The 20,930-nt window shown below is 37.7% G+C and overlaps 1 protein-coding gene across 15 annotated transcripts in view; it reads right to left on the bottom strand.

The window, feature by feature from the left end:
• Positions 1–20,930, bottom strand: part of MPDZ (multiple PDZ domain crumbs cell polarity complex component) — a 138,811-nt gene that overhangs the window by 57,849 nt on the left and 60,032 nt on the right. For 14 of the 15 annotated variants that reach the window (XM_089489621.1, XM_089489612.1, XM_089489636.1 and 11 more), the window contains 8 exons: positions 18,999–19,145; positions 17,986–18,132; positions 15,430–15,618; positions 10,873–11,082; positions 8,761–8,877; positions 5,640–5,792; positions 1,593–1,877; positions 479–602 (listed from right to left, as the gene is read on the bottom strand). In XM_089489621.1, the coding sequence (XP_089345747.1) occupies positions 479–602; positions 1,593–1,877; positions 5,640–5,792; positions 8,761–8,877; positions 10,873–11,082; positions 15,430–15,618; positions 17,986–18,132; positions 18,999–19,145 (1,372 nt within the window). The remainder of the gene's footprint in view (positions 1–478; positions 603–1,592; positions 1,878–5,639; positions 5,793–8,760; positions 8,878–10,872; positions 11,083–15,429; positions 15,619–17,985; positions 18,133–18,998; positions 19,146–20,930) is intronic. The other variant, XM_089489679.1, reaches the window with a different exon arrangement.

Genomic DNA, 20,930 nt, shown 5'->3' with positions numbered 1-20,930 from the left:
ATCCAAATTTACACTTAAGCCCAAATGGCCTAATTAGGGCAGGGAGAAGGATATAGGATTGCAACTTTAATGTGCCATTATGAGGGAGATTGGACAGTCTTAGATGACTTAAGTTACTCTGATGATTACTATGGCACTTTATTTAACTATTTAGTGAAAGATGAAAGCACACATTCCATTAACAGATTTCAAGAATGCTTCTTCACACTATTTTGAAAGCTATACCATGTTTAATTGTAAGTACTAAATAGGAAGGTCTGAGGTCGATGATCTAGTAAGATTACAGGCAAAAATATGTGAACATTGACAGGCTCTTTCAAAGAGCTTATGTCTACTGAAGTTCATGTGAAATGTGTGCTTTTGAATTAAAACAGAGAAAGGGATGCTATTGCTTAACTCTCTTTGGGAAGCATCCAGGCAAGAATAAAAAGAACAACAGAAAACAACAACCACGGTATGTAAAGTCAAAATATCCTACCTAAACTTGAATTGCCTTTTGCAATAGTAATAGTCTTCTCAAACTTGTTTCTGTTTGTATTAAGGGTTGCAGAAGATTTCCCAGCATGTGTTAGGCTGTTGTTTTCCATTAGGAATACCTGATCCTGGTAAGAAGAAAAACAGTGTCAGATCACAGTGAAGTATCAGGAAAACATTATTTGAGTTTTGATTTTCTTTAACTTAAGTATTACACATGGTTTCCACACTGATACACACACACACACACGCGTAACATATTTCTAATTTGCTTACAAAGTTTTTGTACCTTAGCGTGGTGGTTTACTTCTACAATACAACTTCCATTGCAGGAAGGCAATAATGATCTCCTACAGAGGAGGCAGTCATATGGTAGAGTGAATGTATATGTGTATATATGTACATGTATGAGAAAGAGAGTGTGAGAGAGAATGCCTTTTTTTGCCATAGTTCAGACCCATGGGCTTCTCCACCCAGACATACAAACTTATTCCATGTTGAAGATTAGCCTAGGAACAACACATAACTCTTGCAATGTACACAGCCTCCTATACATTTGAGTCGCATTTGGTTTCCACTAAATAAGAAGACATCTGTAGAGAACATGGGAATTAGCATGGTCATGGCCAAAGGTAGTTAATTATTCCTCAGCTCTGTCAGACCAATAAGGTTGCCAAGCATATGGTGGGACTTCACATAAAAGACTATCACACCAGCGCTTACTATCTCTCAGTCAGCTCTCAAACGTTGAGGGTGTGCATGTGTGAAAGCCTGGTGTACTTCCTCATCATCAGGGAATCGTCACCTCCCTCTAGCATCACTCAATCGTTCCAAGAAAGGGAATTTCCTATGAACGGAAACTTTGTGTTCAGAGGAAATTCCCTCTGCTGGAACGATTCAGTGACACTAGAAGAAGCCGACGATTCTCTGACGATGAGGAAGCGCACCAGGCTTTCACACACACGCATTTCCTCAACGTTTGAGAGCCAATTGAAAGACGGTAAGCGCTGGTGTGATAATCTTTTAACTTCAATAATTTCGAAGGGACTATCAGTTTTATTTTGTGAATAGTGAACAGACTAATTTCACTTCAGAAATATATACAATGAAATCCTTACTTTCCCAGTAAGATCAGGTGATGATCTAGAAGCTAAGTTCACATGCTGTAAGGGTTCAGGTGTTACTAGAGATTCTTTCCAAATACTTGTGTTGTCATGTTCAACTTCTTTCTCAGAAGAATGTGTTGTTGGGTTCGCAAGACAAGATCCAGCAGGCTCTTCCACACACACATCTGCAGGTGATTTACTCTCCATTCCTCGTCGCATTAGATCCATAGTATACAAGTTCTGGTCAGACAATTGATGATAACTGACTGGGGCATTGCAACTTTCTTTGCACACCACCTACCAAAGAAGATAAAGAGAACTGCACAACCCTTCAGGCTACTATTTAAATGACAGGGTTACTAACTAAAATGAAATGAAATATTAATATCAGAACAGGGGCACGAAAATTATGATGCACTGTAACACCTTCACAAAAATATTAATTATGATACTGGTAACATACTCTTCTTCACTGTATGCCATACCATTGTTTCAGTCCCAAGAACTATATTACAGGAAATAATAGAATCCATAATTATTTATTTTTCATTTTTATTTTTTACTATACTTTGCACACATGAATGCTTTCTAATTGAAGAACACACAATCATTCCAAAAAGTCATGTATTATTGCAAATTATAAATGATTTCACTGAAGTGTAATTGTTCCTTACAAATCTGAAATAAATTATATTTTTAAACTACTATGCACTAATAAAGACAAAGTTGCTGTATTTCCTCACCACAAGAACTGCAAAGTATCGCTGAATATAAAAATTTCCCATATAAAGTTAGTTTTTGGGTGAAAAACAGGCAGAACCAGAAATTGAAAGATGAATAACAAACAAAATAAAATCTGCATTACTTGTCCCATCCTTTTTTTTTAAAGGAAGTAACTGTGGCAAATAGATGAAATTTAGGGAAACTATTTACAACTACACAGCAGCCAACGTCAAACAATAACCCCTGTGTACATTTTGCAAGACACAAGTGTATCTGGGGAACAAAACTGTCCCATTATAGTGCAAAAGGTTTAAAGTAAATGAAGCATGCTAGTGCAACAAGACTCTCCCCTTATCCTTTGTATCAATTTTTAAAAACTTGCTCTAAAGGATTTCACAAGACAGTGGAGCAAATTTTAGGTCCATCAGCCAAAAGATACCACTTGATCAACCCAGTACTTTAGACAATCCAAAACATATTCCTAGGTAATTTCAAATAAATGAATAGGGTTTCCCTCACATAATATATATGTATTCTTAAGTAATTGTTTCTGATTTAGCACATTGTTCCTTGTACAAACCATTTGAAAGATGTACTGTTTCTGAAAATGAAAATGGTGCAAAACTCCTAATTATAATACCCGAAATATGTCCTTGTGCTGCTCCTCTAGGAATAAGAAATAATAAGCTTTATGTCAATGATGCACTGGCTAGGCCTTTACTAAGTCAGACAGACTCTACAAAGACAAAGCATTTCATGCAATAAAGCCCAAGTAAATGAAAAAGTGTATTACAGTCCGTCCTCGCCTTACGCGGGGGATCCGTTCCGGATCCCTCCGCGTAAGGTGAATTCTGCCTATGCTCGAGCCCCATTGGAAACAATGGGGCTCGTGCGTGGCGGCGCGCGGGGCGCAACAGGCGCGCACGCCCAATCGATTGAATGGGACGCGCCGCCCCTTCCGCCCCACACGAGCGCCACGGCTTGAACACATATGCTCAAGGCCGCGTATGGCGCGGGCGCACTGTAGTAGGAAAATATCATAGAAGGGTTTCCAAAGAGTGATGAAAACAATTTAATGACTGTTTCAGCTAGTGCTTGACAAACAAATTGAACAAAGACAAAATACATCTAATCAGGATGATATAATTAACTGAAATCTCATAAAGAACAGGAGATACTACAGACAACTTAAGCTTATCTGAACAACATCTACTATGTTGACCTTGATTATTTATACTTCAGCAGCTAATGTTGCAACTGAAGTCAGTAGACAAATAAACAATAATGATGTTGCATCCTAAACATGTTTTTTTAACCCATCATGGCTGTAATAACCCCACATCAATCTCTCAAACTACTGCATCTGAAATAAGGAGCCAACACTACCATTGGCATTCTTTCACTAAACCCACTGGACTTTTCAGTGCTCTCCTCCTTCCCATAGCCCTTTCTACTGTCCAAAAATCTGCTCTGGAGATTTTCCATTCCTCTGGATCAGATTTGAAGACATGCAGGCAGGGGGTGGGAAGGAGGTGTCTTCTTGCTCTTCCTTCTTGTTCCACTAGTATATGTGCTCCCATTAGCAGAACAGCACGACTGGAAACTGAATGAGGTTTTGTGTGTGTCTATCTGTTGAGTTTTGTTGTTGTTGTTGTTCATTTTACAAGTATTAGTATTGTAATAGTATATTACAAAACAAATGTCCATCTAAATAACCTGTGATAAACCAGGGCTTGTTTATTTATTTATTTTAAAAAGTATTTAAAGTGAATAACTGCAGTAAAAGTGTAATAGGCTTGTTACACAAGAGATTGCTGATTATGACCTGAATCCTTTTCATGTAGCTGTACTTTTTCTGGGGTCATGCAGTGGTCAAGGGGGAAGGCAGAACAAATCTACTGGTTCCAAGCAGGGTACTTCTACAGTGCCTTACTTCCTTCATGGCTGCTGTACCTGCTGCTTATGCCAGTTTATTTATACCCGTGTAGCGCGCCACCAGCATTGCATAGTTGTAGTTGATTTTCTTTAAAACTCTGAACAGATCCAGAGTCTTCTTCTAACTGAAAGTTTCTCTACTCAGAAACATATGTCTTATTCTTTAGCTTTTACAGGATAACAGGGAAATCGCACCATGCACACACAGAGGTCACTTGATAATAGCCACACTGTTGTACAGTCTTTCTCACTGAGCAGGTATTTTTATCTCAGCAAAATGAAATATAAAGTGAAATATAAAATACTACTAAATTACAATGTGACTATTTTAGTCTGATTATCCTACATAGAAAGAAGAGAGAAAGGCTTCAGGAATACCAATGTGACATCTTTTATAAGACCAGATGTGTTGCAGAATGAACATTTCCCAGCATGCCCTCTTTCTAATCCCTTTAAGTAACAATTACTAAGTTAAACAATGCAATCTGTCTCATTGGCACAGCAAAGGTACATTCTGTTGTGGATTAGGAAATTCTATTAGGAGATAAACTCCGGCTGTCAGCCTCATGGCCAATAGGGTTGAAATACATTCCAGAAGGGATACAGCCAGCTGGTGAATCTCAGGTGTGAAAGAAGAGAAGCATCTCTTTTCATGAATATACAGTGCAAGCCACCCAAGAAAATGAATCAACTTGATGATGCTGGATCCACTATGAATGATTTTAAAAAGTGCATGGAATGATTCAAGCCTTTAAAAAAGGATTAACAGGTTGCCAAGAAATGGAAAAGAAAAACTAACATGGGAGAGAAAATAAAAGATACCATCAAGCTAAGGAAATTGTACATGGGTATGAAATCAATACATTTTTTAAAGATATGGTTCTTTGTTGATTAATCTAATAAAATTACAACATTTTGATGCTCTTTTGGTGCCAATTTAATTTTAGCATCATTTGAAGAGGCCATTTGTCGATAAAACATATGACAGCTAGTTGCTTGCAGTTTAAAAAAACTGAGAAAATTAGTATGTTTTCATGGCAGTACTATTATCCATGGAGCAATACTTCACTAGTCTTTCACAATTCTTTTTACAAATGTATCTTAATTACACAGATTCATTTGAACAACTTCTTTTTCAATTGGGCACCTCAAAATCATATTGCCTTTTCAAAAAAACAAAATCTGCCTGGACTGTTGAACATATTGTTTCTGAACATCTGAAAGGTGCTCAATCAACACTCCGACCTAAATGAAATTGCGCTTTAATCTAATAACATAGGAACAGATGGAAGCAACCGTGGCAACATTAGCGACTCTACATCCAATATAATAGCCAGTCAAACATTTTACATTCAAAGTTGTTTTATCACCATCAGTCAAATGATCATTTTTGCTTTTTACCTTGGGAGTTGAAGAGGAATTAAACTTCAGATCATCAACACAGGTGCTGCCATGTAGAGCTGAAACTGAAGACTGGAATGTACCATCATTGTCTGGGGAATACTGCGATTCAAAGGTGGATTCCTCCGCTAGATCTGCCTCACTTGAATCCACCTAATAGCAAAGGCAATTTAATCAGTCTGACTATCTGCAGCCTTCGTATCACTTAAGCCTCAAACATTTGCATCTGCGGCACAATACTTCCTGCTTTTTTGCTTTGTAATATTTTTTATTTTCAATGTCCTTAATGAAAAGTATTTGGCAAGCATTTTCAGCTATATGTCCGTAACTGCAAATTCAATATGGCACAAGAGGTTTTTGAGAACATAATTAGGAACTGAATTTGCAAATATATCAATTCATAGACAATGTTTGATGCTGGGGAAGGGGAAATTATATTATTGCTTGTAATTTTTGGTTTCTGAAAAAAACTTCTATGCTGCTCACTGATGAATATAATGCTGTGAAACCTTTCAGTTTCTCAAATTAGATTTATTTAAAAATAAAGGTTTATACTAATTCCAAGTAAGTTACTGATCAAAGATTCTAAAAAAAAATCTTAAAATATTTATTTCAAATATTTAAAGATCACCAGTAATCATTTTAAACTAGCTGATACATACTGCAGATTTATTACCAGTATTTCATATGATTCTGATTAAACACCTAAGGGATATGTCCCTCCCTGCTGCCAAATTAACATAGCTCATAATGTAAATAGCATAAATGCAATTCTGCTCCTACTGAAATAAAGAGCAAAGTTCCATTTCACTCCACGTAGACAGTCCCAGAATCCTGCCAGTTTAAATTATAGGCAACATCCTCAAACAAAAATCAGAATCAGAATCATGAAACACAATCCACCAGGAAATTCTCTGGTAAAAATTTCATCAGATGAATGTACTTGTGCAAGAGCAACAAAACACTTCTGCACAGCTCCTATTCATTTGTATACCTTCCTAGTCAATTGTGCTCATCGACATTTCTGAGAATTAAACTGCTAGTTAGCAGTTTAATGGAATACATGGTGTATTCTATGTGATGCGCAAGTATGAAATTTCATTGTACAGCACATAACTTTATTGCCTTTATTTATTTATCACAATTTTTATTTATTTTATCATATTTTTTATAAAGTATGTTTCTGACTGTGATAGAATCATGTATCACAGAATTGGAAAAGACTTCAAGGACCAACCCCTGCCATGCAATCAAAACACCCCCAACAGATGGCCATCCAGCCTCTGTTTAAAAACCTCCAAAGACGGAAGCTTCAAAGCTTGCATGAAGTATTTTCTCCATTTTGATTGGCCAACAAAAGTATTGCTCTTCTGTGGATTTTGTTGTATTTTCCTATCATAGTAACTGAAAAACTTTTAAAATATGTATAGTAGCTAGTATAGTGATTTCTGAGAGATCACTGTCATTTATGTGTATGTATGTTTGCATTATGCGTATGTAGGTTTAATACATGTGCTGTTGTTGCACAGAGCTTTCAGTAGCCAACACATGAGGTATTAATGTGTCTCAAACCTGCAAAATCAGGAGAATGTTGCACAGGGAACAGTGATATGGCTGTGGAAGTAATCATCAGAGCTATTTAAGCCATAATATGAAGCTGACTTATACAGACTTCGTCCATCTAGTCAAAAGTGGCAGTGGTGGCAGGAAACTCCAGCTCAAGGACCTTATATATTTACTAGCAGCAAAGAATTTATCACTCTTAACCATTACAAATGTATTTTTGCAAACTATGATGGCCAGAAGTACACTTTTTTAAAAATGAAAACTTAAATATTGTTTTAAATGTCATCTCTTATTCCAAAAAACAACAACACTGGGACTGCAATATTTATGTTCGGCCCGGTACACATGGGTTAGTGAAACGCTGCCCCACTTTGCTGCACTCAAAAAGGAACCACTCCACTCGGCTCCTTTTATGTGCTGTCATAAAGGCTGCAACGTAGCCCTAAGACGCCACTTCTGCCAACAGGTGTCTGTATGCAGCGCCACAGCTGTGCAGCTGTGCGGACAGGCACGCACACCTGTGACATCACTAGGGCTGGGCATGTCTGGATACCCAGCCCTATCAGGCCCTAATATCACTGCAATTTGCCCGTCTGTACTGGGCCTTCGATGCAGATGGAGTCATATTTACAGCAAATGTATTAACATCAATGGGATTTAAATCAGACTTTACTAGCTTGTGTTCTATTGATTTCAGGTGGGCTATTCTCAGTATGAAGACTAGCCCCAACTCTCTGGACCCCACTGGGTGCTAAAAATGACTTACTCTGTGATTCTAGATGTACCTTCTCAGATGTCATGCAGAGTCAATCGGTCTTTCTCCAACGAAAGACGTACCCAAGATCCAAATTGGGAGAAAGGTGGCATAAGTATATATATTTGGTGCATTTACTGATGGAAGAAGCTCTGTTATTGGATCCAGGAAATGATTTCTTCCCCATTCATCCCATAATATCTGCTCCAGAGAGCTGGAAAACTCTCCAGTGCAGAGTTCTGGATGACAGGAAGGGCTCTGGGAGGAGATATCATTTCCTCCTGGATCTGCTGGTAAACTTCATTGAATTCTGGAGAAACTATTTCTCCATATATCTCCATTTTAAAAGATTGTTTAATATTATACTATAGGTACTTCCTTATTATTCTCAAGGGCAAGGCAAAAGTACTTCATAGATAGTATCTTGCCCACTCAGCCTAATATGTCTAACATATCTCTAGGGACAAAAAGATTTTTTAAAATGGGATAATGTGAACAGAACTACCTGGATTTTAGAAATCTAATCCAAAGTATGGTCTCATTTTCCTGCAGATAAAATGAAACTGAAACTGTTAGATCATCTATTGATGATCTATATGAATATTTTCTGATATCACCTTATCCAAACAAGCAACTATCTTAACCATGTAGAAAGAAAGCTAAATTAAGCAACTGTTTAAATATGTCTTTACATTACAACAAAGACTTCCTGCATTATTCCTAGACAAAATGCTGTTCTGTATCAAGGCACAGATCAAAGGGGTTTTCAAGTATTATCATGGTAAGGAAGTGGCCACTAACCAGAGCCAGCTCAGCATGGAAGAGGGCTGAATCAGCTAGCCCTCCCTCCTCAAAGGACTGGGCAGTGTAGAAAAAGGAATCTTCCTTAGCAGAAACATAGCCCTCTTCTGGAGAAAGCTGCAGAAAGAATGAAGCTTTTGAGTTGGATGATGGCCAGCGTTCAAGACATGCAGTGTTGAATAATGTCAAGAAAAAAATTGATGAATTAATGTGACCCACTAGATTTGGACTTTTTCCCGCCCAGGGATAATTTGGATTTACCCTTTATATTTCCCCTTCACACCTAGGAGGAGCCTGACTTCTAATGTAGTTAGGCTGAAGAAATTGGATTAAAGCCTCTTTAGTGCCATCAGCGTCAATCCACTTACCTGTTCCTCCTCAACTCAATTGTTTGTAAATATGTCATGGAGGATAACGCTATCGATGGCTACTAATCATGATGGCAATACATTACCACTATTATCTACTGCAGGATGCTTCTGAAGACCAACTGCTGGAGCATAAAAATAGGATGGTGCTATTAAACTCATGTCAGCTTTTCACAAGCATCTATTTGGCCACTGTGAGAATGGACTGTTAGACTAGGCAGATTTTTTTATTGAATCCACCAGGGTTTAACTTCACTTTCCCCCAATACAGTGGGATCTTGGAATCCATGGGACTTGGTTCCATGACCACCTATGGATACCAAAATCTGTGGATACGCAAGTCACATCACGGCGTCATCAAGTCATGACATAGAATCATAGAATTTTTGAGTTGGAAGTGACCACAAAGGTCATCCAGTCCAATCTGCTACCATGCAGGAACACACCACCAAAGTAATCCCAACAGATGGCTTTCTAAAAACATCCAAAGAGGGATACTCCACCACACTCCAAGGCAGCATATTCCACTGTTGAACAGTTCTTACCATCAGAATGTTATTCCTAATGTTTAGGTGGGACCTCTTTTCCTATTGTTTGAATCCATTGTGTCCCTTATATAAAATGGCAAAAGCAAGGTTTGCTTTTTGAAATATTTTAGAGACAGGGAACATGGAACCATCAAAAATATACTGTTCAGCAGCTAAATCAATATTTTACAAAATGCTCCGTTATTACTGGCTGCAAACATGTTAGAGAAGTAGCCAATTAAATGAATGCAAAAAACCAACAACAAAACACCTTTGCATTTATTGAAAGTCATCTACCCAATTAGAAGGAAGACATGCTCTCTTTCATATGTAGAAGAATTCAGAATGCAACCTTTGGCACTTGTAAAAAAAGGTGAAAAAAGAAAAGAAAAGAAAAGAAAAGAAAAGAAAAGAAAAGAAAAGAAAGAAAGAAATCTATTCTGCTATCACTTGAATGAAAACACAGCTCAGCCAGAGAATATAGATGACATACATTTACAAAAAAACAAAACACATACACACAAAAAACCTAGAAGGCAAGCCTATTTTCTTGCTGATTAAATTCACTACTAAAAACAGGGTACCAAATCAGGTCAATTCTTCCCACTATGGGTACAGCATTGCTACTTGAGAGATGTAAAATTTCCAGACATTCTGAAGAACTGGACATATAAAACTGGCTTGCAAAATTGATTTACCCAAATGTTATCATACAAACAGCGGGCTCTTAATGTTTGCAGAGGAGCAGCTGTAAAATATATATAATATATTCAAGGCTTTGGTATAAGAATCTCTCATGTATTTTTAGACTAGGCAGTCTTTGTCTCCATTTTCTGGAATGAGGGTTCTAGCCTCCCCGCTCACATTTTTCTGCATGATGTCCTTTCCAGAGCCCTTATTTAGGAAATATAGCAAACTGCTGCTAAATGATTCAGCCCCCTCCATTAATGACAGGGATAGAACTTTTTTCAGATGAGAGATACTGTAGGCTGGTTAAAAGATAAATGCTAATGCTGTGTCAATTGAAGATTTCCACCTACATGAGCTAACCCTCCCAGATCAAACCCCAAAGACATGTCATGTATTATATTACATCAAACAAGCCATTCAATTGCTTTTGCTATCAACTGCTGAGTAAATAAATGAAGTGCACAAACTTTGGAACACTTCTGTATAGTTTCTTTGCAAGACCAAACACAGAAAGCTAACATCCTTACAGGCAATGGTTTAGCGACTCCTATTCTAACTGTTCCCATTGGTGCTCCTTTCAGTGCTTGCACGGCTTCCTCCAGGCTACCGTTTTCCAGGTTGATGTCATTGACAAACATGAGCCTGTCTCCTGGGAGGAGTCTGCCATCTTGTTCAGCAACACCCCCAGGAACTAGAGAGCGGATCACAATCACTGTATTTGCAGGGTCCATCGGGTCCTTTTTAAAATGGGGGAAAGTAAGAAAAACCAGTTTTAATGAATTCTCAAATTAAAGAATCAGTTTCAAGCAAACTTTATTCATGCAAGAAAGTTTAGCTTTCTTTGAAATGGGCAGGTTCTTACCGCAATGTGTAAGTAAATGGAAGTGCACATTTGTGTGGAATATGTGTGCATATACAGTGGACCCTTGTTATACGCTGGGGTTTGGTTCCAAGATCCCCCATGGATAACAAAATCTATGGATGCTCAAGTCTCATTAAATATAATGACATAGCAAAATGGTGTCCTTTATAAAAATTGGAAAATCAAAGTTTGATATTTGACATTTATACTTTTTTTTTAATATTTTCAAACCGTGGATGCTTGAATCCGTGTATAAAACATCCATGTATAAGAAGGGCTGACTGTATTGTGGACATAAAGAATACTTGCATGTTTTCTCATTTTCAGTGAAAAAGGGTGACTCAACAGAATGAGACACCACCCTACAGAAAAAAAAGAAAAATAACAGATTTTTCACAGTTTGGGACATTTTGAAAAAATATTTCCATAATGAACTGTAGTTTTGTATAGAAGATAGTATATTTTGTACAAAAAAAACATGAATGTTTTTCATTTTAAAAACTACATTTTGTGCAAACAGTTGTTTCACAAGCAAACCCCAAGATGCAAAAAAAGTTTAATACACAAAGTCACATCCAGTCAGAACACAGCTTTAAAAATTCTTTGCTCTTTCATATAAGAACAAAATAACCAAAGCTTTACATCAGTAACGCATAACAACTCTCAAGCACATAAAGAACAGTTAGATAATTTCGATTTTGTTTGTACTGCAATACCTAATACTGTCAACAAATAATACAAATGGTGCCCACTATAATAACATGTTTCCTTATTCATTTTATGTATGGACATACAGAGCACCCTTGTCACGCTAAACGAGTGAAATATTTAGATCATAGTCCTTCTAATGGAAAGGTGTTTTCTTATAATGAACATATGGGATTGTAACCTGTCATATAACATCAAAATAACCTAGATGAAATGTGATATCATTTGATCCCTTATATGCTTACAGAGAAGAACTTTGGCATACATACAGTGGGACCTTGTTATCTGCTGGGGTTTGGTTCCAGGATCCCTCATGGATAACAAATCCATGGATGCTCAAGTCCCATTAAATATAATGGCAGAGCAAAGTGGTGTCCTTTATATAAAATGGAAAATCAAGGTTTGCTATTTGGAATTTATACTTTTTTTGAACATTTTCAAGTCATGGATAAGGAGTGCTGACTGTAAATTAGTACCAAAGGTTTTTTTAAAAAAATCAATTTGTTAACTGAAAAATATAAAGTGTATTTATGTAAATCAGAATGCGTGTAAAACTGACAATTTGCCCCCTCAACAGTCTTCAGATCAATTTGTTGTTTTTGTTATTGTTGTTGTGTGTTTTCAAGTCATTTCTGACTTATAGTGTTCCTAAAGTGAACCTGTTGCTAATTGCCCTCAAGTCGACTTTGACTCATGGCAACCTGGTGGATGAGACATTTCCAAGATTCTCTGTCGTCGACTGCCCTGATCAGGTCCTGTAGGCTCAGGCCTGTAGCCACCATGATTGAATATAACCATCTGTTGTATGGTCTTCCTGTCTTTCTACTGCCTTCTACCTTTCCCAGAATCATTGTCTTTTCTAGTGATTTATGCTTTCTCAAGATGTGGTCAAAGTATGACATCCTCAATTTAGGCATCCTGGCTTCCAGGAAGAATTCAGGCTTGATCTGAATTCTCCCTAAAACACATTTGTTTGTCTTCTTGGCCATCCATGGTCTCTTCAGCACTCTTCTCCAGCACATCTCAAATGGTTTGATTTTCTTTCACTGTCCAACTCTCACATCCGTACACTGTGGTGGGGAATACAATGGCTTGCACTATCCTCACTTTACAATCTTATCTAGTTCTTTCATAGCTGCCATTTGCATTCCTAGACTTCTTCTGATTTCTTGATTGCAGTCTCCGTTCTGGTTTATATTTGATCTAAGGCATAAGAACTCTTTGAGCATTTCAATTTTCCAGGATGAATTCTTGTAGCTCTTCCATGGTCATTATTTTTGTTTTCTTAATGTTCAGCATTGCACTTTCCTCCTTGACAATTTTCAGTAATTGTTCCAAGTCCTTTTTTTGTTTCTGCTAGTAGTATTGTGTCATTTGCATATCTTAAGTTGTTAATGCTCCTTCACCCAATCTTCACTCCTCCTGCCTCTGACTGTAAGCCTGATGTGCAAACAATACTTTCTGTAAACAGGTTGAATAAATAGGGTGATAGTATGCAACCTTGCCTGACCTGTTTGCAGATTGGGAACCAGTCGGTTTCTCCATATTCTGTTCTATCAGCATCAAGCTTTCTTAGCAAGATTTGTTCAGAGGAAGTCTGCCTTTGCCTTCCTCTGAAGCTGAGAGAGTTTGACTTGCCCAAAGTCAGCCAATGGGTTTCCATGGCCTAGCTGGGATTCATATCCTGTTCTCTAGAGTTGTAGTCCAATGCTCAAACCACTACATCACCCTGGCTCTCATGCTGATTATCTTTCTTACCTCACAGGGAATAAAAAGCTTCTCTGTTCAAACATGTTACAAAACATTTGGCATCTCCGAGACTGCCAGTTTCATTAGTTCACTCCTGCTGACTGAGCAGCCGTGTGTGTGTGTGTGTGTGTGTTGGTTATGTATTGCCTTCACAGATTCACAAGGAATACTGATGCAACTGCTGCCAAGTTATAAACATAACTTTTCCTGCAAGGAAACAGTCAATCTGACTATTTCACAATTTTAAAAATTCAAGCTGTGTAATATTACAGCTGGTGCTGCCAGCTTAACACAATGCGTCTTAATCTAGCTGATGTATTGTAAACTGCTCTGAGTTCTATTTAGGAGAATGGTGGGATATAAATCAAATAATAAATTGAATGGATTAATGAAGGGAACCAGCAATTATTTTTCCCAATGGGCAAAGGATTGGTATCATATGTGTGCCCATTGGTTACATCTGTTCCTTTTTCTTCTAGAAACTCGAGGTACTAAAAGCTGTTGGTTTGTGGACCAACACCAACACTAGTCCATGGACCACCTTTTAAAGTATGAAAATTATGGATCTGTACTGAAAGCAGATTCATCACAATGGTGCTCTGTCACTTCAGAATTCAGTGGACAGTACAGATTTGAATTCTTCTCAAATTCAAGAATTAAAGTGAGAATGCTAGCCGGAAGACTAGACTAAACTTTTCTTTCTGAATTTTTAAATTGGGGGGGGGGGGGGAGAGAGAGAGAGAAATTCCCAGCCAATATGACACAATTCCAACATTTTTATCATTGTTTGACTAACCAGTCTTAAGAATACTTTTACATAGACTTCCAGTGATACACTGAGACATGGCATGTCACGTTCTACAATTTATCTTGTATCATAGTATGGTAGTCTAGCCAAGTATGACAAAAGGCAGTTGTGTGTGGTAACAATTGAATAGAACATATTTTATTGTTCACAGGCATTTTAATTGTTTCCATCAATGGTGCTGGAAGACCATAAACATACCACATGAAATCTCAGATAGTTCAAGAATTTTCAAACAACTTCTGTGCATTTTCTCATCCTTCCATTTACCTGCACAATGCCCTGAACTGTCAGAGAATTGCTCATTATCTAAGTGCTGAAATAAGTTGCGAACAGCAGCATTTAAACTTATAAGCTTTTCTCACCAGCTTCTGAAATATTCACTGCAGAGATGAGAAAGAAGGAGTTTCAAGCTCCTTCTCAGCTTCACTTCCACAGTGAAGGACTTACTGTACTCAGTTTTCACTACAGAGGTAAGGGGAAAGCATGTTAGTTTCACCAGCCTCCTTTGCACATTCACCTTTTTTAAAAAGCAAATATGTTAGCACCTTGCTACACACATAAATACTGGACAGAATCATACATCCTGAATACATCTCAGGATTTCTAGTTTTTGGTGATTCATGGTAAAAATTCTGCATAATCAACTTCTCAAATTATAATTGCTACTACTGGATTATAATTGTGATGCATAGGTTCTTCTGTAAGTCAATTAAAAGAATGAAGAATGTGGTTGAAAGTTAAATGAAAGTTGATTTTTTACAAAGACTAGTGCTTTTCTTTTTTAAAACATCATAACTCATTCAGAATAAAGGATCAAAGTCCCATAAATGAAGGCCCATAATAACAGACTGATGAGTTTGTTTATGCAGAGTAGCATGTTTGGCAATAATGTTTGTATTCACACTGTTTCTAAATATATATTTTTTTCTCCTGTAAAATAAGCAGCTGATAAATTACCTGGTAATCTAATATGCTAAAGCCTAGTCCCATGGTCCCTTTCTCTAATTCAATTTGCTGCACTTCTGTTTCCCACATTGCCAAAGAAGATCCTGGAACCTCGTCTGTATTCTGGCCCATATTAGCCATTTCCAAGTTCATGTCCTCTGTCTCTGAAGAGCCAAGCAATCCACCAAGGTCTATATGGGACTGTGAAAATCAAACATAATTACTTTTATAAATAAAATAGTGAACACTATGCTGCCACAGTTATCCATATCTACCCTACATATTATTGCTAGAATGGTTCTACATTACATTAAATTATGTACCATCTGTAAGATTTAAAATTATGTTATTACAAATTCTGTGGCAAGCAAATTATTAAATAGCATTACTCTAATTAAGGGGTGGGAAAAACGTAGCCCATGGGCTGTCTCCAATATCCAATGCCATTTTATAACTTCCAAAGGCCATCTACCCACCCCACCCCACCCCCACGCACTGCAACTTTAATTACTTTTACATTACTCTGAATGCTTCCCTGTTCTCTTTGTTATGCTTTTTTGCCAACTGTGGGCTATTTCAGTTCACAGGAAGTCTTTCTTTTTGGAACCAGAAGAGACTTCAAGTCACCTGCTGTTTTGGAAATATGGAAAGTGGTGCCGTGACTGAGTAACCCTCGAAGCTCCAATGAGGGGCATGTGTGGCCTCCAGATGAGTTGCCTACTCATGTTTTAGCATCTCCACATCAAAGGCATGTTCCAAAGAACATAAAAAGAAATAACAACCCAATGTGAGCCACCACGCTCAACTGGGCTGATTCTGATCCCACTGATTTTACTGGAATGTCTAAGTACACACAGAGAGAACTGCAGACTACATGCCACTGAAAGACTGGACAGTGGAATACAAGTGGTATTTTTTTTCCTATTCACCATTTAGATTTCTAGTGTCTGATCAGCTGCAGAAACCTGCTGAATATAGAGAGAGGGAAAGAAGAAATGCAAAAAATCTCCTTCAGTTGATCCCAAATTTGAAGAAACAAGAAGTATTTTGCATTTCCCAAATTTCCCTATATTCAAAATGCCTAGAAGCACTCTAAATACATAAGAGAAAATCTTCTGAATAGGATATTTGTATCTATATTGTTCTACACTTGTACCGAGTCCCCATGTTAGTATTAAGAAAACATTTACACAGCACTTTTACTTTACAAAATGTCAATCTCTATCTCACTAGCTAGCTTCACAAAATAAAATACATAGGGGAGATTTTTATTACTATAAAATATAGGACTGGTTTCAAAAATGCAAATAATTATGTATATTTGAAACAGTGTTATATATATATATTTCATTAACATCAGTTTCCCATGGTCCCCAAACTAATGAAGATTTACTATGCAGTTTGTGATGTACTATTCAGATGAGGTGAAATAATTTCTCTGTGGCCTGAGCAAAGAACACCTAAACCAAATGCAAGAATTTGAACAATGCTCCTTGAAGTAGAGATTTAAACCAGGCTCCAAGGTTCAAATCTAATCCAAGGCACTGAATCATATTGACTTTCCACTCTCTCTATAACTGGCACCTATAGTGACTTGTAGAGGGGTGAATACTTTTGCAACCAGCAAACGCAAGCATGTTTTTGTTTACTTAAATTTTGTTCCACAACAAAAATATTTTGCACGTTCATTAATTTCAATTATAAATTGTAACGTAACAAATGAAAAAAAAATGGGGAGAGGATAAATACTTTTATAAGACAGCGTAGATAAATAGTAGACAATGTCTACATATATATCCATCTGTTTGTCTGTCTGCCTGTGGCAGCCAAAATGCTACAGGACATCTTTAAGAATTTTGACAGTGTTTTTGCTGTCATCCAAGGCTGCTGCCACACTGCGGAATTAATGCAGTTTGACACCACTTTAACTGTCATGGCTGCAGCCTATGGAATTCTGTGATTTGTGGTTTATTGTTGCACCAGGGCTATCTGACAGAGAAGGCTAAATATCTCACAAAACTACAAATTCCAGAATTCCATAGCATAGTGCATGGCAGTTAAATCTAGATATAGGCTTTTAATATAGGGCTCTTTCACACTACACAATTCTTGTGCTGTGATTCAACTTTAACTGGCAACACATCAACATCCTACAGTTTAGGGAAGATTATTTGGAATTCTCAGCCAGAGAGCCCTAGTGCCTCCCCAAACCATAAACCCTAAGATTCCATAGGATTTTGCCATGATAGGTATGTGGTATGTACCAGAATAACATCACAAAACAGTAGTGTAGAGATAATACAGATTCAGACATTTTTTTAAAAAGGTCCAGTCAGAGGAAAGAGGGTTCACAGGACTCCTTTGGGGTCTTAAGTACACATTGTTATTGCAAGATCCCATATTCCCTCATCCAAGAAGCAAAACCATAGCCCCATGTTTCTGTTGGACAGTGAACCTCAAAATCAACACAGATTAAATCAAGACAGTATTGTATGAACCAGCTCCTGAATACCAACACCAACTGTAGTTTTGTGCTTGCTGCACATACAAGCTGTGCCACTGTGTTACCTGTTCTGTCATATGAGACTCATCCAGGGCTGACTGCTTAGCAGGTGAAGCTGCACGGCAACAAACCATTGTAACTTTGATGGGCAGCTCTTTTAAAATATTTACCACATCCTTATGGTTTTCTCCAAGCAAAGATATTCCATTTACCTGCCAAAAGGAGATGTATTTTATAAAAATAAAAAAGCAGAAAATGAACATTACATATTAAAATATGCTATGCACCAGAGTAACATCACAAAACAGTGTGCCTTGGAAGCACTGGAGAGATAATACAGCAGCAAAGCAAGCAGCAAATGTTTCTTGGAAATTGTTTGTCGAAATCCATTTAAAAATAATAATAATAATTGCTATCTGTTTGGGAACTTATCTTATACCAACTAAATGAGAAAGTGACTTGCACAAATTCCATTCACATGAATCATGTTTTCATAGCAGAACAACACAGTGTACCATTAATTATTGTCAATTCAGAAGAGTGTCAAAACAAAAATGCTACTCTCAACCAAAGTAAGATTTATCTAATTGCTGACTTATAACTCAGCAATTAATTCTGTTCTAGTTGTTCTATTCTAGTTAGGACTAGCAAATGGACATAGGCCATTGTTAGACACTTTTCTCCATCATGAGTTGCATATGGCAAAATATGCAAGACAGGCATACTTCTACAACAGGTAAGATAAACAGCATCTGCTTCCAGAATCCCTTAGTGAGCATGCATGAATAGCAAAAAAAGAAAGAAAAGAAAGACTGTTCCATTTAAACATGCATACTGTGAATTTTGAATGAAAAGTTTGCTGATATATGTTGAACTGCAAACCTATCCCTATTCTTCCCATGATATTTATTCCCTTTGTGACCAAATTTTCTGTTAAAGAAGTAAAGTTCAGGAACACATCTACTTGGTTAACTGAGATATACCTGTTTCTATATGTGCTAATATTATAAATAGGAAAAAAAAAACAGTATAATCTACTTTAAGACAAGGGAATATGCAAAGCAGAGATTATTCATACTTCCAGCAATTCATCTCCACTGAACAGCTTGCCACATCGTCCAACTGGCCCTTCTGGCAAAACAGACCGGATGAAATGATGTCCCACTGTAGCTTCTAAGCTTATCCCCAGTCCACTGCTTTCACTAAACTTGTTCACGTGAGCTACCTAGAAAGAAGAAAATAATGAATCTTTAGAACACTAAAGAACCGGTTGTTTTTAACAGTGCAGTCAGACCCGTATACAAAGGAACAGTAGACTTAAAAGCAGTTAACCATAACATTTTGCCACAGATGCTCTCCTTCTAAGCTACAAGTTCCCTTCTTTCAAACATCATCCGTGCTCATTGATTTCTCACATCAAAACAAGATGGAATCACAATGTAAGCTGAAAGGGAGCAGCCAGCTGTAACTTCCTATTCTATTTTGCAAAGGGTAACAGATGCTGCAGCTCCAGCTGCCCTAGAGATGAAAGGTAGTCAGAGAAAGTGAAAAATAAATGGAACAAATGACACAATCAAAGGTCCCATACTTCCTGTTACAGCAGAAGTCAGCTTTTGTGAGTGCTACAGAAACAATGGGTAACAAATACAGTATTCTAAAGCGGAAATGTCTCCAATGCAATGTCCAAGCCCTGGATTCCTACTGTCAGGACCAACACTGCACACCGGCTGTCACCCTCTGGGAGCGGTCAAGCATGCACAAGACTCACCCCTGGATATATAATCTTCTAAGGTTTACTAATCCCCAGGTGTAGGAACAGCTGTACCATTCAGTGAATTAGAGCTGTAAAATGTCCCCCTCCTGAATATCATGTATGTTCAAGGCACCACAGCAAACACAATCCCTGGATTATGTAGAGTACAGAAACTGGTATGAATTCCAAAGTGTGTCAAAGAGTCTAGACAAGAAGTAGTCTCCTCCTCAACCAGAAGAATCTAATACCTAGATAAAAAGATTTCATTGCATATTTAGTACAACCTTTAATGTGAAATATCTTGAACACTTTCTGGTCTCTTTCAACCAAAGTTCTACAAAGCAAAAATCAACTAAAAGGAACCAGTAATCAATATCAAGGACTCAAAGGGGAGGGGAAGATTAAATCAGTCTCAAAGTACAGCAAAATGAAAGCATTTTAATAGGAATTTAAAACAACAATGAAGAGAGGGGCAATTAAGCTTCTTAGGTAGGATGTACCACAGTTTACCACTGCACAACTGAAAAGCCTCTGTTACTTACAATGGCAGCCAGATGCAAAGCAAGGACCCTGCTGACTGCCTAGTGGGTGCACAAAATCACGTTGGAAAAGATCAACCTTTAAAATTCCTTTATTCAGAATACCACATTTGGGGGGGGGGGGGCTTACAAAGCTTAACACTATTTAGACTGAATGACAAGAGTAGGTAGACTTCCTAACAAGGCATGCTATTTTCTTTCCCAAAAGCAGGGTCAATAATATATGGATATACATTCTGCCCATTTTGAGCAATCCCATAAAGAAAAGTTATGGCACAGAGCTGAAGAACTATATAATGCTGGTAGCCAGAATCACATAAGGACAGAATAAGATGAAACAGACACATAGCAAAAGGCAGCAACACAATCCCTAAAATAAGAATGCCTCTTGTTTCATCCAAAGTATATTATCTGCCAGAGCAACCAAGGACATTTTGGTACCATACCCTCACCTCAAACCAGACTGAAATGAGTCCAGATAATTCATTTCCTCCAAGAGCATCTGAAGGAGCACAGACAAGCAACTTTCTCTTCCTAGCAGTATATAACAAATTTATCACAGTGGGCCTTGCACAGGTTCCACTCAAAGCCTCTCTGACCCTATCCCAATTGCTCAAGACCTCTTGGAATGACTGTGCTTGGTGGCATGTCAAGGATAAGACAGTACAGTGGGCCCTTGGTATCTACTGGGCTCGGTTGCAGGATACACACCCCCCGC

The sequence above is a fragment of the Sceloporus occidentalis genome, unplaced genomic scaffold (assembly GCF_023333645.1).
Source record: "Sceloporus occidentalis isolate IW3139 unplaced genomic scaffold, rSceOcc1.0.p SCAF_1, whole genome shotgun sequence".
NCBI classification, from domain to species: domain Eukaryota; kingdom Metazoa; phylum Chordata; class Lepidosauria; order Squamata; family Phrynosomatidae; genus Sceloporus; species Sceloporus occidentalis.
This window is presented reverse-complemented; position numbering and strand designations above follow the sequence as displayed.